Source organism: Pseudophryne corroboree, chromosome 11, assembly GCF_028390025.1.
Source record: "Pseudophryne corroboree isolate aPseCor3 chromosome 11, aPseCor3.hap2, whole genome shotgun sequence".
In the NCBI taxonomy this organism is placed as follows: Eukaryota; Metazoa; Chordata; class Amphibia; order Anura; family Myobatrachidae; genus Pseudophryne; species Pseudophryne corroboree.
Genome location: NC_086454.1, coordinates 145,309,656 through 145,337,385, shown reverse-complemented (window position 1 = coordinate 145,337,385; position 27,730 = coordinate 145,309,656). Strand labels below are relative to the sequence as shown.

Here is a 27,730-nt window from a genome sequence, read left to right as displayed (position 1 = left end):
TATATGAAAACGTAATTGATTAGTAAGCAATGCCTTACCCTATAACTTAATACCCACTAAAATCTTGGTATTTTGGAGAAGTATGTAGTTTGAATTTGTGTAGCATCAGAGATTTGCCCGTTTGTTTAACTTATATATAAGTAACAGCAGCACTTCAGATGTAGTAATAAGGCTAAAACCTGTATCAGTTAGCAAAATGTTTCAGTGCTTTATGGCATTTTTTTTCTTTTTCCAAGAACAAACATTTTGGGGGGAATTAATTTGTTGTTCGCGTCAGCTGTCACTAGATGACAACCAATGGAGCAATTCAATTGTAGCTCCATTTATGCGCGAACAGCCACATGCACAAACTCCTGCATGCTACTCCCCGAGCTTGCAAACAGAAATGCGTGAAAGGTGACCCGTTTAAGCACTTTTCGTGTCACCCTCAGAACTAAAGAAAAGGAGAACAACAGACACAGTTTAAAGTACAAAGAAGTGAGATTCACGAAAAAAAATTATAAAAACCCAACACATTAGGGGTATTAAAAAATACTTAAATATAAGTTATGAATTAAAATAAAATTAAATATAAAAAACAATAGACGCCCAAACACAACTTTTCATTACGGTTTAGAACAATTGAATTGCAAATCCCATGTTAGACATACTTTAGACACCCAAAACTATAAGAATTGAACTGTGACTTTGTTTGGGCATCTAAAAAACATGTTTAGACAGGGAAAAAAAAGATGCCCAACCGACTTTTTAAAACCATTGAATTCCCCCAATGGTCAATCCAATTAACCGTGAGCTAATTTGCAGCACAAGTAAGTGTAGCTGTACTGTATGCCGCATTTACAGTACTGCCGGATTCACGGATTCTTGTTCACAACCCCATAGTATAGCCATATCTACTGACTCTGGATGCACCCCCAACTCGATAGCATCAGGGGGATCCCCCCCTTTGTTGTCATTTTTGGTTCTTACACTTGCTCGTTTGATCATAAACCCCACAGGGTTGCATACAAAAATCTGCGAGTCCGGAAGTGAGGTGTATTGCGGTGCTGTTGCGGACATTTCTACACCGCTGCAACAGCAACTCACCCTCTTCACTGTTAATTGGATTAATCCCATAATTTCTGTATTACAGTCTTATTGGCTTTGGTTCTGTGAGACAATGATATTTCAGCTTTAGGGTTATACTTACTAAGAAGCTGTTTTTTTATAGCAGCTGTGCCAGTGGCACTTAAGATGGCAATAATATTGATAGCAAAATCATTGCATTGACAAAACTGACAAAAATCAGCAACTTTTAAATCCTGCAGTTTAGTAGTTACAGTGCTTAATCTTTATGCAGGCAACTGCCCAACACCAATTTATAAAATAGGCTAGAGAGTACACATTGCCTATGCGATAAGGGGTTTCAACGCTATGCATAATTCTATACACCTATATATACCAAAGAGAAGTTTAAATCCTATGAATTACTCTCAGCCCTATTTAGCACTTGCCTTGGTCTGTCACAGTTGCCCTCCAAGGAAGGTGTGGGTTTTGAAGGATGCATAGAGGTGGACATGGATTTCTGATGCTGACGGGTCCGGGCTGAGGTGGCTGGGGCAGAAGCGGTGGAGGCACGGGAGCCAGGCGTGGAAAAGCTGGGTGGAGGAGGGTGGATATGGAGATACAAAACAGGATATGGATGCACACACCAACATAAAGGAACAAAGCAAGGTAGGGACGATATATCAAACAATTTTTATTTTTTTTTACGTTTCTGTTTTTGCAACACATGTGGACATTATGGCACGGACTATACAAAAATGATGTTTCTGTAACCCCATGCTATGATTTGCTTATGAATCTGTTTTGCAACAAAATATGGGGAAGACTTATGGGTAAGACAAATGGACAACGTGTCACTATGAAAAATAAGTATAATAGATGCCAATGTTGGAAGATACAAATGCACAGATCTGGTAAAAGCAACTGAGGAACATAGTTTGCTTAAAGAGTAAATAGGAACCATACAGAAAAACCCAAAACCTGAAGCTTCTAGTTTAATAAAAAAACAAAACAACTCATTTATTAATGGAGAATAATCCAAATCATTTCAAACTGGATTTCTGCACCAATTTATATGCATTCTCCATTGAAATGAATGGGACATCCATCTCATTATTATACAGGGATCAGTACGAAATCCCGCTGGACGGGATCCCAGCGGTCGAAATACCGACACCGGAATCCCGACCAGCACAATCCAGACAGGGGTGGCGAGCGGAACACAGCCCTTTTGCAGGGTCGCTGCGCTCGGCACACTAACTTATTCTCCCTCTATGAGTGTGGTGGACACCCACGGAGGGAGAAATTGTTGGGATTGTGCCGGTTGGGATGCCGGTGTCGGTATCTCGACCGCCGGGATCCCGTCCAACGGGATTTCGTACTGATCCCTGTATAATAATGAGATGGATGTCCCATTCATTTCAATGGAGAATGCATACAAATTGGTGCAGAAAGCCAGTTTGAAATGATTTGGATTATTCTCCAAATCCGTCCGGCGGGATCTTGACCCCATTCCATTATACAGTCTTGATTGTCTGAAAATAGTTAAATACATTTTTGTTTTCTTCATTTCAATTTCACCATTTAATACAACCATCCCCTTATGTTTCACAATGTAGAAAGTAATGAAAAGTAATTTTTTATTCAAGGTTGACAAAGTGGAGATTTACATGTCAATTTGGCTTTTCCTCGATCAGATGAATTATGAAGTGGCTTGCAATTAGACAAAAAAAAAAAAAAAGCTGGTAAAACAGTTCCTCTGAAACCACCTGAGAACACAGCTACCTTAGGTGTATATGAAACCATCTGAGAAGTGGGCATATCTTTAGACTTGACTTATTTTCAAACTAAAATGCCTCCCCCTCTATATCCCACCTCTTAGTAGCCTATGAACGTCAGTTTAAACAAACAAGCACAAACTAAGGGAGAAAACCATCATTTAACAGAACAAGTTCTATAAATAAATGACAAAATGAAATGACAGAGAAAGGAGGCCCAGTACTCCCAGCTGGATACAAGGAATTGTATTTAACAGTGAGAACTGAACACACTATTCTCTCTTTTATCCATGCTGGGTCACACTGATACCTTGGGAGTTTCCCACTGCAGCCAATAAAAGTCTGGTTGCTGATGGATAGAAGAAATTATTGGGAAAGATTTTTCCGGTTCACAAACCAGAGAAGGAACTTGAGGTGCTGCTAAAGGCAGTCGGAATGTTTAAACATCCAATCAAGCATTCAATCTCTGCCAGCTTGCTAGAAGGTTCCTCTGGAAAATCCTGTCATGAAAACGGGCAAATGAAACTGCTTGGACAAGGGACACCAGCCATCCGAGCACTTTCATGAATTTAAGAACTGATACTCTGTGGACAGAGTTGTGATCTGTCTTTTGAAATTTTCTCCTCTGAGAGAAACACCCTGTGACAACTTGTATTGAACACAAGATCTAAAAAGATCAATCATGCCAAAAGAACCAATTTGATTTTGATCCCTGGGGGTAAGCCAATCAGCCCTGAAACCCAGCACTATCAGGGATTTTTTTACTACCTGCCCAGATGCAGACGAAAAAATGGAGCCACAATTGAGTTCTAGTAAACAAGGTTTTGGCAGACTGCGCTCCCTGGTCTGCAGCTGTGGGGAGGGAAGGGTAATCCTCAATCCCAACTATATGTGGAAGCTGTGCGAAGGAAAAATGTTGCCCTAGCGCAAGAGTAGCAGTAGGAAAAAAGGAAACAAAAGAGGTAGGGAAGAATGAAGTAGCCTCTTAGAGGAGAAACGCGTTTGAGGGAGTAATTGCTACGGGGCCCTACTTATCCACAGGTTACCAGCACCTGTGTTTTGCCGGCAAAACCTACTCTGCACCCTTTTCCTTGGACTTTAAGGTACTTTTCTGAAGGACTTATAGAGGGATATCCAATTAGCCCCGGATTTTTACCGGGGCTAATTGTCCCGCCACGGCTTATCAGGGATTTTGTTTCACCTGCCTCCGGCAGGCGAAGCAGAATTCCCGGAAACAGCCTAGTTTTTGTCCGAAAACAGGGCTGTTTCACCCGAAAACACACAGGTTTCACTGAACCTGTGTGTTTTCGGGAGAAAGGGTATTTTTTTTTTTTTTTACATGCGATTTAACAGGATAGCCTGTAAAAAAAAAAAAAAATATTAAAAAAAAAAAAAAAAAAAATATCAGTGAAACATCGGGAAAAAGTCAGATAAAAGGCCGTTTTTCGGACCCGCTGTTTTAACAGGGATAATTGGATAACCCACACAGTGAGATAAGACTCACCTTTACAACAAGAAACCCCCACCTGTTGCCACTAGCAATTGGACTCCATGGGGTATATGCAATTGCGGTCGAATTCCCGAAAATGTCGAAAAACGGGACATTTTCGCCAAAATTTTTTTTTTGACAATGCAATACAGTACTTTACACCAAAAAAACGGCCATTCCAAATTCGACTTTTTGAAATTCGACATTTGTCAAATTTGACATTTCTGCAATGGTACAAATGCGGCATTCGACAAAAGTATATTCAATTGAAGTTTGTAAATTCGACAACAGTGCTTTTAGACAGTAAATTCGTCATTTTCAATCCGCCACACTTTGCTGGCGGAATCTAATAAAAATTTTTAAAAACATGTTTTTTTTGTGTTTTTTTTATTGGTAATAGCATATCTATTTATATTAGAAGGGATTAGGTACTTGGTTTGTCTATATAGGAGGCACAAGTATTATTTATATATTTAAAATAAATAAAAAATAAATAAAAAAATAAATATATATACATATATATATATATATATATATATATTTTTTTTTATGGAATGGTGTAAAAATCAGGAAAAAAAATGCGTGGGGTCCCCCCTCCTAAGCATAACCAGCCTCGGGCTCTTTGAGCCGGTCCTGGTTGCCAAAATACGGGGGAAAAAATGACATGGGATACCCCGTATTTTAACAACCAGCACCGGGCTCTGCGCCTGGTCCTGGTGCAAAAAATACGGGGAACAAAAAGAGTAGGGGTCCCCCGTATTTTTTGTACCAGCACCGAGCTGCACTAGCTGGACAGATAATGCCACAGCCGGGGGTCACTTTTACACAGCGCCCTGCGGCCGTGGCATTAAATACCCAACTAGTCACCCCTGACCGGGGTACCCTGGAGGAGTGGGGACCCCTTCAATCAAGGGGTCCCCCCCACAGCCACCCAAGGGCCAGGGGTGAAGCCCGAGGCTGTCCCCTCCATCCAAGGGCTGTTTTTTGCAGAACTACAAGTCCCAGCAAGCCTCCCCCGCAAGCCGGCACTTGTTGAACCACAAGTACCAGCATGCGGGGGAGGGGGGGGGGGGGGGGGGGGCCCGCTGGTACCTGTAGTTCTACTGCAAAAAAAATACCCAAATATAAACGGGACACAGACACCGTGAAAGTGAAAGTGTAACTTTATTACATACATGCCGACACACATACTTACCTATGTTGACACGCCGACTCTGGCCTCGTCTCCAATGTCGACGTCCAGGGTACCTGAAAATAAAATTATACTCACCTGATCCAGTGTCCAGTTCTTTTATTATAATCCACGTACTTGGCAAAACAAAAAAACGCATTTACCCGACCAGACGGACTGAAAGGGGTCCCATGTTTACACATGGGACCCCTTTCCCCGAATGCAGAGACCCCCCGTGACTCCTGTCACAGAAAGGTCCCTTCAGCCAATCAGGAAGCGCCACTTCGTGGCACTCTCCTGATTGGCTTTGCGCGTCTGAGCTGGCAGACAGCGCATCGCACAGCTCCCTCCATTAGTTTCAATGGTGGGAACTTTGCGGTCAGCGGTGGGGTTACCCGCGGTCAGCCGCTGACCGCGGGTGACCTCACCGCTGACCGCAAAGTTCCCACCATTGAAGATAATGGAGGGGGCTGTGCGATGCGCGTCTGACAGCTCAGACGCGCATACAGCCAATCAGGAGAGTGCCACGAAGTGGTGCTTCCTGATTGGCTGAAGGGACCTTTCTGTGACAGGAGTCACGGGGGGTCTCTGCATTCAGGGAAAGGGGTCCCATGTGTAAACATGGGACCCCTTTCAGTCCGTCTGGTTTGGGTAAATGCGTTTTTTTGTTTTGCCAAGTACGTGGATTATAATAAAAGAACTGGACACTGGATCAAGTGAGTATAATTTTATTTTCATGTACCCCGGACGTCGACATTGGAGACGAGGCCAGAGTCGGCGTGTCAACATAGGTAAGTTTGTGTGTCGGCATGTATGTAATAAAGTTATACTTTCACGGTGTCTGTGTCCTGTTTTTATTTGGGTATTTTTTTGCAGTAGAACTACAGGTACCAGCGGGCCTGTTTCCCCCCCGCATGCTGGTACTTGTGGTTCTCCAAGTACCGGCTTGCAGGGGAAGCTTGCTGGGACTTGTAGTTCTTCTGCAAAAACAATATTCTTACATTTTCAACAAGGCTATCAGCCCCCCATCCGCAGCCCTTGGATTGGGGGGGGGGGGGGGGGGGGGGGGGGGGAGACAGCCTCGGGCTTCACCCCTGGCCCTTGGGTGGCTGTGGGGGGGACCCCTTGATTGAAGGGGTCCCCACTCCTCCAGGGTACCCCGGCCAGGGGTGACTAGTTGGGTATTTAATGCCACGGCCGCAGGGCGCTGTTTAAAAGTGACCCCTGGCTGTGGCATTATCTGTCCAGCTAGTGGAGCCCGGTGCTGGTACAAAAAATACAGGGGACCCCTACTCTTTTTGTCCCCCGTATTTTTTGCACCAGGACCAGGCGCAGAGCCCGGTGCTGTTTGTTAAAATACGGGGGATCCCCTGTCATTTTTTTCCCCGTATTTTGGCAACCAGGACCGGCTCAAAGAGCCCGAGGCTGGTTATGCTTAAGAGGGGGGACCCCACGCAATTTTTTTTCGGGTTTTTTACCGTTTTTTGACCAATTTTAAAAATCGGATCAAAATCCGTCAAATCGTCCGTTTTTCGACAGCGGGACTGTCGAATTCGTTTTTTATTGAATATGTCGAATTCCGGCACCCACCTGCCGGAATTTGATGGTCGAATTGTGTCGAATTTAAAAACGGTCGAATTCCACCCGGAATTCGACCGCAATTGCATATACCCCCATATGTGATACATATCTTCATTTAAACCACATACAGGAGAGTGCTCCCTGCACCATTTTAAACAAAGTGTGTAGCAGGGACACCTCTTGTCTTGTTGGAGATTCAAAAGGACCAAAAATGGTGATCCAAAGGTCTTAGTGACTTAACCGGCAAAAGATAAACTCTTCCTACCTGTATGTAATAGTGTTTAATCCAGGCCCAAAAAGGATTGATCCTGAAAAAGAAAGCTAAAATTCTGGAAAAACCCAGCAGAGTATCCATTACAACTTCGCCTGAATATACATCTCTGACCTGTTCCAGTATTGGTATAAAAATTGCACTGGGAACTCCAGATTGTAATTCCTAACTTGTTCTGTCCCCTTTCTCACAATTTTGTCTATCCTAGCAGCTTCAAGGGTTGCACCTGATGAAAGAGAAATAGATTTCCTCACTCTCACATCTTCTATCTGCCCAGTCTTTTATAACAGCTGTGATTGAGGTAGTTTTCTTCTAAAAATGCTATGGAAATGTTTACCCATGGTGGCGTTTCCAATTTTTTTAAATCTTCTTTGGAAGAAGGGTACAAAATGGAAAGCTACCTTGGCACACAGTAGCATCTTTCATGCTTTTCCTTAACCCTCTCCAGGAAGTGAAACAAACAGAAATTATGCTATTTGTTCTTTACTACATTTAAGAAAAGAAACTCATTCGCTTGATCCAGGTTCTGAAAATTAGGGACCCATCAAATAGCCAATATCAGGTCCTCTACCCCCGTTTCAAAGAATCCTCTTCGCACCCCAACATATCTTAGAGTCCTCCTAGATGACTTCAATCTAGTCTTCTGTTAGTTCGGAGTCTGATTTTCTTTCAAAGTGAACTCTGGCCGAACCAGGTCGTGCATGAGTTTTTTCTACGAGGGAACACAACCATACTTTAAGCCAAACTGGTTCCCCTATGTCATACGAAAAGCCTTTAGCTGGAAGACCTGGATCCCTGCATTACAAGCCATGCACAGACCACCTGGCTCTGAACAACCTTGCATCAATTTAGCCTGACATTTTGCAGGTGCAGCAAAATAGTAGCTGTGGCCGGAGGCCCAGCAGACAGGATAAACTCGCGGCACATTCCCCACTATTTTAAACAGAAAAATCTGCGCTAGGCACCACGCACTGTAAATGACTAAATGTATGTTTAATAATGTTTTAACATGTTATATCTAGGGCTCCATGTACGGTTGTAGAATTGCAAGTTTAAATTGTATTTATATTTAAGATGTGTTTAAATATATTTGAAAGGTAAAAATGCACTTTCTTTGAAATGCCCTTCAGGTGGGCTTATGCATGTCTCTATGTAAAGTGTCCAGTAAGTCTGGATAAAATTGAAATTCAAGTTATATTTACATTTGTGAAAGAGATTGTATGTGAAATCAGACTGTTTTAGGAATGCAAACTGGTTTTGCGTTGTATATGTGTATATGGAAGGGAAGCAGAACATTGCTTAATCCATGTTTAAAGGGGAGTATACACTAGGCGATTTCGGCCTAAAATAACCCCCCAAAACACATAAATGTCGTTGTTTATTTTTAGGCTGGAATCATCCAGTGTGTATGGGGGTAATATTGGTGACTGATGAACAATGCACGCTCCTGCACACCGTTCAGCGATGACCAATACTGAGCGGATATGCAGCTGAACCAGTCAATGTCGGGCTGAGCTGCATGTTCGTGAATGCCAACAGTGACGTTGAACGATAATGTTCAGTGTGTACGCACTATATCATTGAACGCTATATCGTTCAACAATATGGTCGTCCATCGCTGCCAATTCCGAATTGCCTAGTGTGTACTCGCCTTAACTCATTTAAAATGTAATCTGTATTTATTTAGATTTTGTGAGAAAGTATGATTGGTTAAAAAGACCCAGGGTGAACTACTCCCTGTGGTATTCTGTGTTAGATTGGGATAAAAAGGAGGCCTGTGAGCCTCAGAGGGTGTACAACTTCTGTGACATCATGAGATGTGGAACTGCTGTAACATTGTATGCTGTCCCCTCTAAGCAATGCTTGCAAGGAGAAATGGGCCCTCATTCAGAGTTGTCCGCTCGCTAGCTACTTTTAGTAGAAATGCAAACAAAAAGCCGCCGCCCTCTGGGAGTGTATCTTAGCATAGCAGAATTGCTAACGAAAGATTAGCAATTCTGCTATTAAGTATTTCCTTGCAGTTTCTGAGTAGCTCCAGGCCTACTCCTAGATTGCGATCACCTCAGTCCGTTTAGTTCCTGGTTTGACGTCACAAACACGCCCAGGGTCCGGCCAGCCACTCCTGCGTTTTCTGCTGGCACGCCTGCGTTTTTTAGCACACTCCCAGAAAACGCTCAGTTACCACCCAGAAACACCCACTTCCTGTCAATCATTCTCCGATCAACAGAGCGACTGAAAAGCTTTGTTCGCCCGTGAGTAAAATAGCAAAGTTTTGTGTGAAATTGCTTAGCGCGTGCGCCCTGCGGTGCATGCGCAGTACTGCCGGATTTTTAGCTTTTTAGCAATTCTGCTAAAAATAGCAACGAGCGAACAACTCGGAATGACCACCATGGTCTTTTTTAAAACTGTAAGCAATAAATATCTTTGCCTTCCGGACGACAGTTCTGTCATCTTGCGACAAAAAGGAATACAACACAAGTAGTCCAGTTTTCCGCCTGTCCCGGTTTTGAGCCTAGCGTCTCTAAGCTCTGCCCTTGGTAAGCTACAGTGCCAGGCCTGATCCAGGTCAGCAACCAGGAGGGTAAACCAACGCCATTCAGGAGGTGTGTCAGCAGTATGTCGATGTATGCACAGCAGAAGTGGTATTCAGGCGCTGGTGGTAGGAGCCTGGTCGTGGTAGCGACATACCTGGCCATTGTGCAGTGGGTAGAGTTAGTAACAGTTACTGACGGTAAGAGGGAATCTACTACTGGGCAGGTCCCGTGATACCCAAACCCAATCTGTGATTGCTGGGTGTATGCAGCAAGGGCGCATCCGGTCACAGTAGCCCTGCCTGTTTTGTTCTAAAGGTGCTACCTTTTCTGCCATAGATAAGATCAAACAGATATAAGCTTGCTGCAGACTCTAAAGGGGGGAACACACGGAGAGATCCGTGCTTAAATTCTAAGCAATCTGACTTGATTACTTAGAAATTAAGCACGGATCTCTCCGTGTGTATGCCCATAGGGATAGCGATGCGCGGCCCCACGCGTCGCCATCGCTGACTCTAGATTTGGCATGCATGTCAAATCTAGCAGATCGCTCATTTCACCACTGGGTGAAATGAGTGTGCCCCCCCCCCCCCCCCATCCCATTTCCCCCTCGCTTAGCACACAATAGTGCATTCCACAGTAGCCCCAGTCTCATTTGCGACGAGATACACAGACCCAGCTGCTGTCTTTTCTTGGTTGGCAGTCCACGGGTTCAGCAGCGGGTAACACCCATCAATGACACGCAAATGCACTCTGGTTAATCACAACCAGAATTAGGGCTAAAAACTAGAGAGAAACATAGCAGTCATGTGGGACCAAACTTAAGATAAATGGGGGGGGGTGGGAAAAACGAATGGGGGGAGAAGTTGTAGTTTACAGACAACTCTAGTTTGAGGATATGCCCACTCCTTAGACAGCATCTTCTACAACCACAGTAGAAGTGTCCCCCATCATGAATGAATGGGGAAAAAAATAAGATTTTACTCACCGGTAAATCTATTTCTCGTAGTCCGTAGTGGATGCTGGGGACTCCGTAAGAACCATGGGGAATAGACAGGCTCCGCAGGAGACTGGGCACTCTAAGAAAGAATTAGGAATACTGGTGTGCACTGGCTCCTCCCTCTATGCCCCTCCTCCAGACCTCAGTTAAGGAAACTGTGCCCGGAAGAGCTGACATTACAAGGAAAGGATTTTGGAATCCAGGGTAAGACTCATACCAGCCACACCAATCACACCGTATAACTTGTGATAACTTACCCAGTTAACAGTATGAAAAACAACAGAGCATCAGATCAACCCTGATGCAACTATAACATAACCCTTGTGTAAGCAATAACTATATACAAGCATTGCAGAAGAAGTCCGCACTTGGGACGGGCGCCCAGCATCCACTACGGACTACGAGAAATAGATTTACCGGTGAGTAAAATCTTATTTTCTCTAACGTCCTAGTGGATGCTGGGGACTCCGTAAGGACCATGGGGATTATACCAAAGCTCCCAAACGGGCGGGAGAGCGCGGATGACTCTGCAGCACCGAATGGGCAAACACAAGGTCCTCCTCAGCCAGGGTATCAAACTTGTATAATTTTGCAAAAGTGTTTGAACCCGACCAAGTAGCTGCTCGGCAAAGCTGTAATGCCGAGACCCCTCGGGCAGCCGCCCAAGAAGAGCCCACTTTCCTTGTGGAATGGGCTTTCACTGATTTTGGATGCGGCAATCCAGCCGCAGAATGAGCCTGCTGAATCGTGTTACAGATCCAGCGAGCAATAGTTTGCTTTGAAGCAGGAGCACCCAGCTTGTTGGATGCATACAGGATACACAGAGAGTCAGTTTTCCTGACTCCAGCCGTTCTGGCTACATAAATCTTCAAAGCCCTGACTACATCTAGTAACTTGGAATCCTCCAAGTCACGAGTAGCCGCAGGCACCACAATAGGTTGGTTCAAATGAAAGGATGACACCACCTTTGGCAGAAATTGCGGACGAGTCCGTAATTCTGCCCTGTCCATATGGAAAACCAGATAGGGGCTTTTACATGACGAAGCCACCAAATCTGACACACGCCTAGCCGGAGCTAAGGCCAATAGCATGACCACCTTCCACGTGAGATATTTTAACTCCACGGTTTTAAGTGGCTCAAACCAGTGTGATTTCAGGAAACTCAACACCACGTTAAGATCCCAAGGTGCCACTGGTGGCACCAAAGGGGCTGAATATGCAGCACTCCCTTTACAAACGTCTGAACTTCAGGAAGAGAAGCCAGTTCCTTTTGAAAGAAAATGGATAGGGCTGAAATCTGGACCTTAATGGACCCCAATTTTAAGCCCAAAGTCACTCCCGACTGTAGGAAGTGAAGAAAACGGCCCAGCTGGAATTCCTCTGTAGGGGCATTCCTGGCCTCACACCAAGCAACATATTTGCGCCATATACGGTGATAATGCTTAGCAGTCACGTCCTTCCTAGCCTTTATTAGCGTAGGAATAACCTCATCCGGAATGCCTTTCTGTTAGGATCCGGCGTTCAACCGCCATGCCGTCAAACGCAGCCGCGGTAAGTCTTGGAACAGACAGGACCCCTGTTGCAACAGATCCTGTCTGAGAGGCAGAGGCCATGAGTCCTCTGTGAACATTTCTTGCAGTTCCGGATACCAAGTCCTTCTTGGCCAATCCAGAACAATGAGTATTGTTTTCACTCCTCTTTTCCTTACGATTCTCAGCACCTTGGGTATGAGAGGAAGAGGAGGAAACACATAAACCGACTGGAACACCCACGGTGTCACTAGTGCGTCCACAGCTATCGCCTGAGGGTCTCTTGACCTGGCGCAATACATTTGTAGCTTTTTGTTGAGGCGGGACGCCATCATGTCCACCTGTGGCAGTTCCCATCGATTTGTAATCTGTGTGAAGACATCTTGATGAAGTCCCCACTCTCCCGGGTGGAGGTCGTGCCTGCTGAGGAAATCTGCTTCCCAATTGTCCACTCCCGGAATGAACACTGCTGACAGTGCTTGCACGTGATTCTCCGCCCAGCGAAGAATTCTGGTGGCTTCTGCCATCGCCACCCTGCTTCTTGTGCCGCCCTGGCGGTTTACATGAGCCACTGCGGTGATGTTGTCTGACTGAATCAGCACCGGTTGGTTGCGAAGCAGATGCTCCGCTTGACTCAGGGCGTTGTATATGGCCCTTAGTTCCAGGATATTGATGTGTAGACAAGTTTCCTGACTTGACCACAGCCCTTGGAAGTTTCTTCCCTGAGTGACTGCCCCCCCCTCCTCGGAGGCTTACATCCGTGGTCACCAGGACCCAGTCCTGTATGCCGAACCTGCGGCCCTCGAGAAGGTGAGCACTCTGCAGCCACCACAGAAGAGACCCCCTGGCCCTGGGGGATAGGGTGATCAGCCGATGCATCTGAAGATGCGATCCGGACCACATGTCCAACAGGTCCCACTGAAAGTTCCTCGCATGGAACCTGCCGAAGGGAATGGCTTCGTAAGACGCCACCATCTTTCCCAGGACTCGCGTGCATTGATGCACAGACACCTGTTTTGGTTTTAAGAGGCCTCTGACCAGAGTCACGAGCTCCTGAGCCTTCTCCAGTTAACACTGTTTCCCTCTCGTGGGGGGGAAGCCGGCAGGGCCGTCGGTGAGGTGGCATCTTCTCCAAGTCCAGCTTGCATCCCTGAGACACAATATCTATTGCCCAGGGATCTAACAGGGAGTGAACCCACTTGTGGCTGAACTTACGCAGGCGTGCCCCCACCGGGCCTAGCTCCGCCTTGTGGAGCCCCAGCGACATGCGGTGGATTATTGTAGAGGCTGGGGAGGACTTCTGTTCCTGGGACCTAGCTGTGTTGTGCAGCTTCTTTCCTCTGCCCCCGCCTCTGGCAAGAAAGGACGCACCTCGGACTTTCTTGTTTCTTTGTTCTAAAGGCTGCATTTCATAATGTCGTGCTTTCCTAGGCTGTGCAGGAATATAAGGCAAAACGACAGAATTACAAGCTATAGCTGTGGAGACCAGGTCCGAGAACCCTTCTCTACACAATCCTCAGCCTTCCATATGCCTCTTAAGTCGGCATCATCTGTCCACTGCATATTCTACAGGACACGTCAAGCAGAAACCGACATAGCTTTGTCTCTAGGACCCAGTATACTCATGTCTCTCTTAAGACAGCATTAATATATATATATCTCTATATATACATATATCTATATATATCTACATACTAGGGTCTCAATTTCTGCTGATAAGGTACCTGTCCACGCTGCCCCAGCGCTATAAACCCATGCCGACACAATCGCCGGTCTGAGTAGTGTACCAGAATGTGCACGCTATCTGCAGGATGAGAACAGCTGTTACGACAGGTTACCTTTTGGGCAAACGTGACACCCTAGGGGAAGATTCCCATCGTATCCTGGCCCTAGTGGGGAAAGGATACTGCCTGAGAATTCTTTGTGGGAAACTGCAGTCTCTTGTCTGGAGATTCCCGCTCTTTTTCCTCATGAGAGGAGGGAAATTTACCTCAGCTTTCTTCCCCTTAAACATGTGTACCCTTGTGTCAGGGACAGATGAGTCATCAGTGATATGCAAATCATCTTTTATTACAATAATCATATATTGAATACTTTTCTGCCATCTGGGCTGTAACTTTGCATTATCGTAGTCGACACTGGAGTCAATCTCCATGTCGACCTCAGTGTTTATTATTTTGGATAGTGAGCATTGAGAGACTCTGAAGGTCTCTGCGACAGAGTGACAGACATGGGTAGAGTTCCTGTCTGTTCTCTGATCTTTTGTGCAATAAATTCACCTTAGCACTTAATTACACATATCCAACAGGTGTCGGCGTTGTCGACGGAGACACCCTCACACACACATATTTGCTCTATCTCCTCCTTAGGGGAGCCTTTTACCTCAGACATGTCGACACACACGTACCGACACACCACACACACAGGGGATGCTCTATTTGAAGACAGTTCCCCCACAAGGCCCTTTGGAGAGACAGAGAGAGAGTATGCCAGCACACACCCCAGCGCTATATGACCCAGGAATCACACAGTAACGTAGTGTTAACCCAGTAGCTGCTGTATATATTGTTTTTATGCCAATTTATGTGCCCCCCTCTCTTTTCACCCTCTTCTTCTGCAGGGGAGAGCCTGGGGAGCTTCCTCTCAGCGGAGCTGTGGAGAGAAAAAGGCGCTGGTGAGTGCTGAGGAAGAAGCCCCGCCCCCACAGCGGCGGGCTTCTGTCCCGCGATTTTGTGTAAAAATAATGGTGCCCAGCTGTATATATGCTGCTTTTTGCCCGGAAGTACTCAATTGCTGCCCAGGGCGCCCCCCCCCTGCGCCCTGCACCCTACAGTGACCGGGGTGTGTGGGTTAGTGTGGGAGCAATGGCGCACAGCTGCAGTGCTGTGCGCTACCTCATATGAAGACAGGAGTCTTCTGCCGCCGATTTTGACGTCTTCTTGCTTCAACCCGCCGTCTTCTGTCTTCTGGCTCTGCGAGGGGGACGGCGGTGCGGCTCCGGGAACGGACGATCAAGGTTAGGTTCCTGTGTTCGATCCCTCTGGAGCTAATGGTGTCCAGTAGCCTAAGAAGCGCAACCTAGCCGCAGTTAGTAGGTTTGCTTCTCCCCCCTCAGTCCCACGTAGCAGAGAGTCTGTTACCAGCAGAAGCTCTCTGAAAATAAAAAAACCTAACTAAAATACTTTCTTAATAGCAAGCTCAGGAGAGCTCACTAAAATGGACCCAGCTCCTTCCGGGCACAGATTCTAACTGAGGTCTGGAGGAGGGGCATAGAGGGAGGAGCCAGTGCACACCAGTAGTCCTAATTCTTTCTTAGAGTGCCCAGTCTCCTGCGGAGCCCGTCTATTCCCCATGGTCCTTACGGAGTCCCCAGCATCCACTAGGACGTTAGAGAAATGGGGGAAAAACATTAAAATAAAATTTTGACAGATCTCCTTCTCTCTACTTTAAAAAGTGTATTGAAAAAGTTGAGCTGGGATAACTGTATGAAAAATTTAGTCAGAAAAAGTAGGCAAGTCATGGATATGTCAACAATCAGATCTAACAATCCGCAAAATTAATGAACATGCTTCTTACCTATCCTTGCCATTCTGAACTGATCCTGGTCCAAGGTTGGATCTCTCTAGCATAGGGGAATTGCGACTACGATTGGTGCCAGTGGATAATACACTGTTCTATAAAGAGCAAAAAGATTTCTTACAAAAAATTACAGTGGTATATGTACTAAATAACAGGCAAGAAGCAAATTTAAGCATGTTTTGTTTTTCATGCCATGAACACTTCACTGAAGATCTGAGACTTGTCTTTTGTCATCGCAAACAATGCATGTTTTGTAATTTTTTCCTGTGTGCATGGCCTGGCCACTGCGTAATGTCATTCTTTGCCAAGTATTAATGCACTGCTTGCTAGACCTGATGAATGATAGAGAACCACTTATTTAAAATGCATAGACATATAATAGGAAATTGCTTGTTTGACTTGTGATCAAACTGGGTGAGGGCTTTAAGTGCAGAATTATACAGAAAAGTTTCCTTCCAAAGTAAAACATAGATGTGGATTTCCAGCTGAAACGTGCATAGAATGCAGCAGCAAAGGCTTCCCATGCCAATTTTGAACACATAACATGCCTCACCGTAGATGGCGTTGGAGTGGTTCTCTTCCTCTCCAGCCCAGACAAGGGACTTGGTGGCACCCTAACAGTGCTGCTGGACTTGCGTCCACTTTCTCGTTCCTCATCCGGTCGTTTGTTCTCTGCATTGTTACATTGGGTTTTTTTGGAGTAGGAATTTGATGTGGGGATAACTGACCCAACTAACAAAAGAAAAAAAAAAAGTATTTCTGCTGCAATAAACACGTCATTTTAGAACAGATGAGGTGATCTCCAATCATGAATAAGAACAGGTTAAATAAGGCAGCACTCACCCTGGTCGCTGAGCCTCCTCTGCTTGGTATTGGCAGATACACTTCTGTGCACCTTGTTAGCAGGTGAAGCAGCTGTGCTGTTTGTAATGTCTGGAGGCGGTCTAGGCTTTAGGGTCATGTTGTCATTGTCCAACTGTGCAAATAGATGGAGAAATTAAATAAATGTGAAGTGTGATTTCATGTAAATGACTACATAAAGGGGGTAATTCCAAGTTGATCGCAGCAGGATTTTTGTTAGCAATTGGGCAAAACCATGTGCACTGCAGGGGAGGCAGATATAACATGCGCAGAGAGAGATTTGGGTGGGGTGTGTTCAATCTGCAATCTAATTTGCAGTGTAAAAATAAAGCAGCCAGTATTTACCCTGCACAGAAATGAAATAACCCACCCAAATCTAACTCTTTCTGCACATGTTATATCTGCCTCCCCTGCAGTGCACATGGTTTTGCCCAATTGCTATCAAAAATCCTGCTGCGATCAACTTGGAATTACCCCCAAAGTCCTCAGAATGGAGGAAACAGTCTGCATTGTTACATTTACTATAAGAATAACGCTTGTGTGACGTTTTCGTCATCCCCTGCTTTCCAAACTTTTATCAAGCAGAGCACTCACTTTATTAGCTGGCATACTTAATTACTGGCCATGGCTATTTCATTCTATTCCTCTATTTCAAGACTGACATCTACTTTCTTCATTGCCTTTTTATGCCATCTACATTTACACTGAAGATTACTATTCTCTCATGTACACCTGCATTTCTGTTACATTTGCTTCCAATCTACAACTAAAAATCTTGCCATAGTGTTGACCATGCAGTTACATTTCTTTATGTATTATGTTAACACATACCTAACTAAATATGTGAGGCCACATTAAGGCTGGGTACACACTATGCAAAATATCATTCGTACAGCCGACGAACTGTATTATCTCCTCAGCTGTTGTCTTGTGTGTACAACCGATATGTCTGTGAACGCAGTCATTCACAGAAATATCACGTCAGCTGTGCAGTGCGGCAGATGTCGATATCTGCCTGTGTGTACAGGCTGCAGAAACATATACCAGCCGCAGTAACTGCTGACAACAATGTCACTACCAGTTCCAGTAGCCAGGCATATCGGGTCGCAGATTGGCAAGTGTGTATGCATATATCATTTGTGGAAAACCCTTACCAAATCGGAAAGGCAGCCAATCCATTTTTCAGGTGTGCACCCAGCCTAATAACCACAATTTACACTGAATCACAGGCAATAAATTAATGAATTGCTAACACATGTGGTCTTCCAATTTGATCCCTGCGTCCTCTGCAAGAACAATGGGGCAGATGTATTAACCTGGAGAAGGCATAAGGAAGTGATAAACCAGTGATAAGTGCAAGGTGATAAACGCACCAGCCAATCAGCTCCTAACTGTTAATTTACATATTGGAGCTGATTGGCTGGGGCGTTTATCACCTTTCACTTATCACTGGTTTATCTCTTCCTTATGCCTTCTCCAGGTTAATACATCTGCCCCACTGTTCCTTATCCACATTCATCAGCTGCTCCCTTTTAGGTTGCCCTTCTACCCTCCAAATTTTCAAGCGTCCCCTGAAAACTCACCTCTGCAGACAAGTTTTTTAAGTTCAAAAATATTCCTTTTTATCCCACTGGGATATACCATGATTACCACACCTCTCTACACAACTCTGTACAGAAAGAATATTTCTCATTCACATCAGTCTCTGTCCCAGTGGTTTACAGTATAAACTAACACACACGCCTTTAGTCAGCAGCCAATTAACCTACCAATATGTTTTCGGAGTGTAGGAGGGAACCCTCGCAAACGCAGGGACAGCATACAATCTCCACACAGACAGATATGGCAATTGAGTTATTCAATGACATTAGGTGTACAACGTGCAGTTAAAAGCTTATATCAACCTCTGACATATTGACATTTAATTAAATGAATTATCCAAAGTGATATTCAAGAAGCTAGGAAGTCCTTCGTATTTTTTCAGCTACCATTGAATGAATGCTCTATTTCATTTGACTACTAACATTTTTCATAGACACACAGGAAACAGCAAGTATCCACATCTCATACTGTACCTCGGAGGACTTGTACCCAAGCAGCAGGTAGGTTGCCATGACCTCATTATATTTCTGGCCAATAAGAGAGTCCTTGATTTCTTCCTGGGAGTAGCCCATAGTTACCATTAACTCTGTATACATAAAAAATAAACTTACAATTAATGATCAACATTATCTGGTATAAGAACGGCAAATGTAATTGTGATGAACCTCCGATTTTATAGGTAGAAATTGTTAAAATAAAAACTTGGAATGATACAAAGGTTGTGCAGTAAGTTTCTGGATGCACAAAAAATATTATATTTACAAAGTGAACATTTTATTTTCCAAAGTATTCACCAGAGGAGTTTATGCAAAGTTGCATGCGCTTAAACTACTTGGTGACACAGCTGGACCAGTCCGAAGCAAGTATGTCTTCTACATGATGGATGAAGGTCTCCACTGCAGCTTCAGGTGACTCAAAATGAATCCCATGCATCTTGCACTTGATTTGTGGGAACACGAACAAGTCGCAGTGGGCCAGATCTAGACTTCATGGGCCATAAATCCATCACTATCCTGGGCTTGTGGGCAGGTGCACTGTCGTGATAGAGAAGGGCACCAAAATAGAGTTCTTGACTGGCGCCTGAAAATGGCTTCCAGCACTAGTTGCAGGCACTGGCTGAAGTACCAGTTCCCAGTGCACTGCTGTGCGAGTGAAACGGTAGCTACATGACCACTAGTGGTCACAAGAGCAGCCACCATATGCTTGGCCACACTGCGCTCACGTCAGAACATCTGTGGTGGTGCACCTCCAACCGGTGTCCACTGTTTGGTCTAGAGGACGAAACTGTAGATCCAGGATTTATCACCACTGATAATGTCCCAAACAGAGTTTGAGTAACCGCCATCAAACCTGGCCAGCATGTTGCGACACCCAGTCACCCGAGCCTCCTCCTGCTCTCAAGTCAGGGGGAACCCAGCGTGCAGAAAACCTGCTCATGCCAAGTTTTTCGTGGAGTATCAAGCAGAGGGAACCCGATGCCCATCTCCTTCTCTAACTAGGCAACTGTCAACCTGGCATCCACCTCAACTGTGGCCCGCACATCAGCAACATTGTCCTCGGTGAAGGCTAGGTCACCCGCAGTGCTCCTCGTCTTGCAGGGGCTGTCTCCTGCGCCAAAATTCTGCAAACCATTCAAACACAATGGTTCGGGCCGGTGCTTCCTCCCCAAAACAACTTGAAGTTGGTCAAAGCTCTCCTGCTGCTGCAGACCACTCCTGCAGTCATAAAAGATCATGGCTCTCTAGTGGCCTCTGTTGAGCTCCATACGATTTTGTGAAGGAAGTGAACATGCAGACTTCTTCAGTGTGCAGTGCCTTGACATATTGCAATAACTTTAATCAGAGATTACAGTTCATAACCAGTTAGTTAGATTTTATGTCTACTCTACTTATGCACTGCACATCCAGAAACTAATTGCACACCCCTCGTAATTGCTGCACCAGCCAATAATAATGAAAAAACTTGCAAACCTGATACATAAGAGACAGAGGGTGGGGTGTTCCTGCACTGCTACTAAAACGGATTATGTGTACAATATAAATACCAACTGTAGATTCTAATAGATTTGTGACAAATCACATGATAATTAATGGTGTTGGCGGTGCTCCCCTGAGGAAATGAAAATACAATCACAAAGGGTTTTGAATGTTGCTGAACAAGCCCTGCCCTGGGTGAAACGTACGTCCAGCCAGCTCCAGACGTCACGGTGACGTCACTTCCGGAATCCCCATGCAGCGAACATGGCTCCGGACTTCAGGCAACAGGGGAGACAAGCATTGAGAGCCGCAGCGGCTGCTGCACAAACATCTATCTGACAGGTATTCTGGTGTTCTCTCATTGAAGTGCGGCGGGTCTCACCTCCCTGCAATGACCCTCAGGTTATCAGGGATGTACTGACCCGCGGCCCTCAACAGCAGCAAAAGCCGTCTTCCTTCCTTCATACCAGCACCGCCCGCTCAATTCTCTCACCTCCCATTCACTGTGGAATCATACACACATGGGGAGTCAGCAGAAGTTGTCAGACAACCGGCTCTGGTCTCTCTACTCAATACCATCTCCTCTAGCTATATCTTATTAACCCTTTTGGTATATAGGAGGAATTGATTGATGCAAAAATTATGAGCTTATTGCTGTCTCTCCATATGGAATTGTTTGATATGCCCGACGTGGTAGGAGAATTCACTCTCTGATTATATTGTACCACGTTTAAGAACTGTTTGTTACTATTTATATTTATTCACCAGGTTTCGGAATTCGCTTCCCAATATACTAGTCCACAAAGTCTTTAACATTTTGAAACGATTTATACTAAAACGTTTGTGTATCATTCTGTTATAATATGTTAATAACACTTGCGAATTAACTTCTAATACTAAGCATATGACACAGGACTGTGTATGGCGGAAGAATAATGGTCATTTATGTCACCAATACTTGAGTATTTGAACTATGAAATAGGAAAATATTTACTCTTATATTGTTGTTATTTACGGTTTGCGAACCATCAAGGGGTGTAGCAATAGGTTGTATTCTTTACATGTAAATTTTTAATGAATCTAATGAAAATTATTTTTAAACAATAATCTAAATATTAAAGGAGTGCCCCCATGAAGAGGTTTTCTTCCTTGTCCCCGGTTTTCTTCTCCAGGGACAAAACCCTTTGTGAAACCTGATACATAATTCAATGATACCTAAATCAAGTTGTATATACGTAAAATATTTTGACCTATATTGTGAAGCATACTTCGAGGAATAAGAACAAAAATACAAAAAGACCAAAACCACTGGAAACGTCCTTCTGACCCCTACTGCCAAAAGATTGTCACACTAGAAAACAGAGTTGTCATTGTGTAAAGCTTGATGATAGCAGTGACTGGAGTGCAAGAATAACCTTAGTATCAACATGTCAGTCCTCTGTAAATGCTTTTGCATCTTTCATTCCGATACATTTAATAAGTGCCACAGCACACTTCAAAAGCAAACTGGTTTCAGCAATCAGAAAAAAAGCAAAACAAAAAAACAGACCACCATATTATAGGTATATAGTACATTTATAGTTCAACATAGAAAAAAAAATGGGAGCGTGTCCTTTTACCGTCCCAATATATATACATATACTGCTTAAAATGCAAATCTCAGGGCAAAGGAGGAAACAAATCTGTAAGAAATATCACACAAGATAGATCGTTTGTCTTTATAACCAAATAAATCCATCTATAGTATATTGTTCCAATGGGGAAAACTAGCTTTTTACACTTTCGGTTAAATCCTATTCTCAAAGTCCATTAGGGGCACTGGAAAGCAAAGAGATCTGGCTGGTGTTAAACCTGGAAATTAAATCTGCCAGCATTAAGGGGCAGAAAAGAACCCTTGGCTAATAAAATTATTTAGTTGAGAACTGAATTAGACATTCCCTGAAATTGGCAGAGAATCTATAGTCATCTTGGACATCGCCCGTTGAGACCACTGAGATGGCAATCCTCACTCTGATAAGCCCGGCATCAAGAGCACTGTGGCCACCAAATATTAGGTAGCTTCCCAAATGTGCTCTGGCAAGGTCAGCAGCTCTATCTTACGTTTAAGAATTACTACAGCCACATCTCCTTTCTCCTGGGAAGGACACTGGAGTCTGATGCACCTCGGGAATTAAAAAAAAAAAAAAAAAAAAGCAGGAGCACTGGTTTGAGAGCTCTAGCTGGGGCAGTGGGACTGTTAAACCCTCTCTAGGGTGGAGGATATGTTAACTAACATACTCAAATGTACAGGAGTGTACACTGAGAAATTTACAGAAGAAGCAGAAGGGGACTCTGAATCTCGCTCATTTTTTTGGTGGTACTACCTGCATGCAAGCACAAGAGCTGACTTTTCAATGAGCAGGTCATGTAAAGCATGGGGAGGCTATTCTATTGAACGTGAGATCGTTAAGCTCCGGGGATGAGTGCCTAGAGCTATTCAAGTGTCTGCATCGTGCCCGGCACTTAATTCGGGAGATGCCGTTTACTACGAGTAATGCCAGAGCATGGGTGCGATACACTGCATTTTCCTACTTAAGTGCCAGGTGCGGTGCAGAGAGCACACAAGTTAACAACGCAACTAGCCCAAAGGCACTAGTTAAGTTTGATTTCTGCTTGCACCTTGGGCCTAATTCCGACCTGATCGTTGCTGTGTGTTTACGCACAGCAGCCGATCAGGTCTGAACTGCGCATGCCAGACAGCCGACGGCCATCTCAGCCTTGCGATGGCGTCTGCCTGATTGACGGGCAGAGGCGGTCGCTGGGTGGGCCGGCAGCGTTCGCCCGCCATTTTAGGTGCACGGTCCAGGCAACGCAGGCGGGCCGCGGCGGCTACGTGATGTCACACGCAGCCGCTACAACCCGAACAGCGACAAGTAGCTCCCTTCCAGCGCGCAGGAGCTGCGCTGGTAGGGAGCTACTCATCAAGTACAAAAGCATCGCCGCTGCGCGATGCTTTTGTACTTGTGCGGCGAGGCAGAGCCAGACATGCGGGGCGGACTAGCCCTGTGCTGGGCATCCCCCCCCGCATGTCTGAGTAACTGATCATAGCCGTGCAAACCGTGCAAAATTTTGCACGGCTACGATCAAGTCTGAATTAGGCCCCTAATGAGGAGAACTTCACTAGTCACTGGTTTACAACATGGGCAACTAAGTAGCTCCAGCACTCATCTCCAGAACTTAAACTTGTGTTCAGTTGAATTCCCTCTTTAAAAAGGAAGCCTTACTGCCTCATAAGGAATCTGGAGTGACATTTTTAACAGGTACTTTTACAGATGTCCCTTTATCAGGCACAACAAATAAGGAAAGAAACACAGGACAACTGCAAAACACAATCAATGGAAAATGAGAACATGACCTGCAAGACAGACCCCAGCTAGTCTAAAAGTAACTATTCAGAATTACTATCAACCTCAATCTGTTACTTCCATGATACACGGAATATAGAAAAGGAGGGCTGGAACTCAGTACGTCTGTCCATTCTCGTTGGCTTTACTCAATTAGTGAATGTCAAGCAAGGAAGAATAGCTGGCTTTTAATACCCAACAGCCCAGAAGTGACATGACCACTGCCCCTAAGTATAGCTCCCCAGAAACCCAATACTATACCCAGTTAGAAGCTCTCTGACTTTGAGATATAAGCAACTGCCCAGGGTCCAGCACAAACAATAACAAGGCAATAAATGCCACCTGACTTGGCTCCTACAGTATTGGAGACTGCTGGTGTGCAGAACCCAGGCAAAGTCAGCAATAATTCCATTCTCTCTCCAGGCAGGGAGAGAACATCCAATAACCTTAAGCTGCAATGCTAATGCACAATCTATACTGTTCATGCTGAACTTAGGAAGCAAGGGGCAAATATATGAGGTACCAACCAAGGTCCCATTTTTTATGTGACGATCAATAATGTCAGTTAGAGGAGCCTTTATTTTACAAGGTTTCCAGTGTTTCCTCACTGGAGCAAAGATACATGCAGTACATCTTACTGCCTCACTCTGGGAAAGAGGCACATACATGTGTCTAGTCATCTTATACTATCCACTCTACTGCAGAACGTTGTCCTAGATCACAGCACACACATCTGACAATATGTATCAGGTTGTATGGGTCGAGTTCTCACATGTCCCTGTGTTGTATGACTGGGAAGCTCTGAACTTGTTTTTTCTCCAGAAGTGTGTAGTCAACATTATTCTTCTTTCGGCTACAATTGTAATTACAGCATGGATTGTGCGATTGAGCTTCCTACTATTACACCACAGCAATACCAGTAATATACTCGGGACACAAGACGGCTATGAGGAGCCTCTTTATAGAAAAAAAAAAAGAAAGAGACAGACCTGTCCTTCTGGGATCCTTGTAGTCTGGAACTGGCTCAATATATGGTTTCAGCTCATCATCTTCGTGTCCCACGTTCATCCAGCGATCCCTCATGATTTGCTGGGAATAAAACAAGAAAAAAGCATTAAGCACAACAACTTATTCAAAGGTTGCTTTGCTGATACATAAACTATAATCCAACTACCTACTCATATAGAAAATGCTTCTTTATACTTAGAAATTTGTATGGAAACCCCCAAAAAATTAAAGAAAAAGAAAGCGACATTACCAGAGACAATTCTTACGGGCTGATACAGTTAGCCACAAGAGGGGCGAGATCTGCTGCAACAGCATCTCATCCTATGGTGTTAGTGTAGTAAGTAATACAGATTGTAATCTACACTAGGGCAGAGACTGATGTAGTAAGTAATTTCTCTGTAATGTACTATGCAGAGGGGTGTGTAGAATATAATATATGGACGGCAATAGGCACAGTACCATCGCCACAGAGACTTGCGAAAGATATCAGGTGGAAATAAAATGTATTCACTCAGAAAAGGACTACCCCATTTTAAAAGGTTTTTTTTGGGGGGTGCAGATTGGTTTTGTCTCTACAACAAGAGCACATGTTGCAGCATTGTCTGTGTACAGTCTTCTTCTCCTGGGTGATAATCAGTACCACATACTGTGCCCAAGTCATCAAAGGTGGTGATGTTATATGCAAGGGACCGATGCTTTCAGTCCCAATGGTTACCACACAAAAATGCAGATCCAAATTGAACGCCAAGCGTTTCTGGGTGGTAACAAAGGAGAAGCTAACCAGTCGCGGGAATGCTGTGGTTTGTGATGCAACTAAAGATGCAGTTGCACTGACACGGGTGGCCATGTTCAGATGGAGATTCAGTGCCTTCATAGGGCTGGTACAATCTCAGATACTCTTACACACAGTGTACACAGTAGGAAACCCATCAGTCACGGCATTGGCATAAAGACACTTCATCCACCTCTAAATCAGGCCCACTGATGTGTAACAGAACATCTATGTGCAAGAAACGCCATTCTATCTACAAGACCCTGCATGACACTTTCTGCTGTGACCTACAGCTAATAGTTAATGCTGTAATCTATTCACTGGCTGATCTGTGTTGAAACAAATTTCCCAAATCAATGCTCTGCCTAAAACCCCTGCAGTCCTGTTCCAATGTAAGCAGTAACAAGAAACAGGCCACAATCACCTGCAAAGAGGTGTTGCAGCAGCTACACATAACAACTGAACGCAAGCAGATGAAAGAGCCTGGTAGTGGCAGCAACTACTATAGAACATAAACCAAAGACCATATTTTCACATTTAAAGAGAGCAGATATCAAAGATACAAATCGTCATTAAATTGCTAGGATTTGCTCCTAGAAAATATAATCCCTAAACTGATCAACTGCACAGTGCAATTTGCTTCTATTTTGCATATGACATACACTTCTCACAATCTATTCTTTGGGATTTTTAAAGGAGTAATTGCTAAAAATAAGAATTTACTCACCGGTAATTCTATTTCTCGTAGTCCGTAGTGGATGCTGGGAACTCCGTAAGGACCATGGGGAATAGCGGGCTCCGAAGGAGGCTGGGCACTCTAGAAAGATTTATGACTACCTGGTGTGCACTGGCTCCTTCCACTATGACCCTCCTCCAAGCCTCAGTTAGGACACTGTGCCCGGAGGAGCTGACATAATAAGGAAGGATTTTGAATCCCGGGTAAGACTCATACCAGCCACACCAATCACACCGTACAACTCGTGATACTATATCCAGTTTGACAGTATGAAAACAACTGAGCCTCTCAACAGATGGCTCAACAATAACCCTTTAGTTAGCAATAACTATTTACAAGTATTGCAGACAATCCGCACTTGGGATGGGCGCCCAGCATCCACTACGGACTACGAGAAATAGAATTACCGGTGAGTAAATTCTTATTTTCTCTGACGTCCTAGTGGATGCTGGGAACTCCGTAAGGACCATGGGGATTATACCAAAGCTCCCAAACGGGCGGGAGAGTGCGGATGACTCTGCAGCACCGAATGAGAGAACTCTAGGTCCTCCTCAGCCAGGGTATCAAATTTGTAGAATTTTGCAAACGTGTTTGCCCCTGACCAAGTAGCTGCTCGGCAAAGTTGTAAAGCCGAGACCCCTCGGGCAGCCGCCCAAGATGAGCCCACCTTCCTTGTGGAATGGGCATTTACAGATTTTGGCTGTGGCAGGCCTGCCACAGAATGTGCAAGCTGAATTGTACTACAAATCCAGCGAGCAATAGTCTGCTTAGAAGCAGGAGCACCCAGCTTGTTGGGTGCATACAGGATAAACAGCGAGTCAGATTTTCTGACTCCAGCCGTCCTGGAAACATATATTTTCAGGGCCCTGACAACGTCTAGCAACTTGGAGTCCTCCAAATCCCTAGTAGCCGCAGGCACCACAATAGGCTGGTTCAGGTGAAACGCTGACACCACCTTAGGGAGAAACTGGGGACGAGTCCTCAATTCTGCCCTATCCATATGGAAAATCAGATAAGGGCTTTTACATGATAAAGCCGCCAATTCTGACACTCGCCTGGCTGAAGCCAAGGCCAATAACATGACCACTTTCCACGTGAGATATTTTAGGATCCACGGTTTTTAGTGGCTCAAACCAATGTGATTTTAAGAAACTCAACACCACGTTGAGATCCCAAGGTGCCACAGGAGGCACAAACGGGGGCTGAATATGCAGCACTCCTTTCACAAATGTCTGAACTTCAGGTACTGAAGCTAGTTCTTTTTGAAAGAAAATCGACAGAGCCGAGATCTGTACTTTAATGGAGCCTAGTTTTAGGCCCATATTCACTCCTGCTTGCAGGAAATGCAGAAATCGACCCAGCTGAAATTCCTCTGTTGGTGCCTTTTTTGCCTCGCACCATGCAACATATTTCCGCCAT

At 44.7% G+C, this 27,730-nt stretch overlaps 1 protein-coding gene across 9 annotated transcripts in view; it reads right to left on the bottom strand.

The window, feature by feature from the left end:
- Positions 1–27,730, bottom strand: part of MARK2 (microtubule affinity regulating kinase 2) — a 385,864-nt gene that overhangs the window by 71,415 nt on the left and 286,719 nt on the right. For 7 of the 9 annotated variants that reach the window (XM_063944914.1, XM_063944911.1, XM_063944916.1 and 4 more), the window contains 6 exons: positions 24,785–24,884; positions 18,910–19,022; positions 16,817–16,949; positions 16,527–16,705; positions 15,971–16,068; positions 1,494–1,637 (listed from right to left, as the gene is read on the bottom strand). In XM_063944914.1, the coding sequence (XP_063800984.1) occupies positions 1,494–1,637; positions 15,971–16,068; positions 16,527–16,705; positions 16,817–16,949; positions 18,910–19,022; positions 24,785–24,884 (767 nt within the window). The remainder of the gene's footprint in view (positions 1–1,493; positions 1,638–15,970; positions 16,069–16,526; positions 16,706–16,816; positions 16,950–18,909; positions 19,023–24,784; positions 24,885–27,730) is intronic. The other 2 variants (XM_063944917.1, XM_063944918.1) reach the window with 1 other exon arrangement.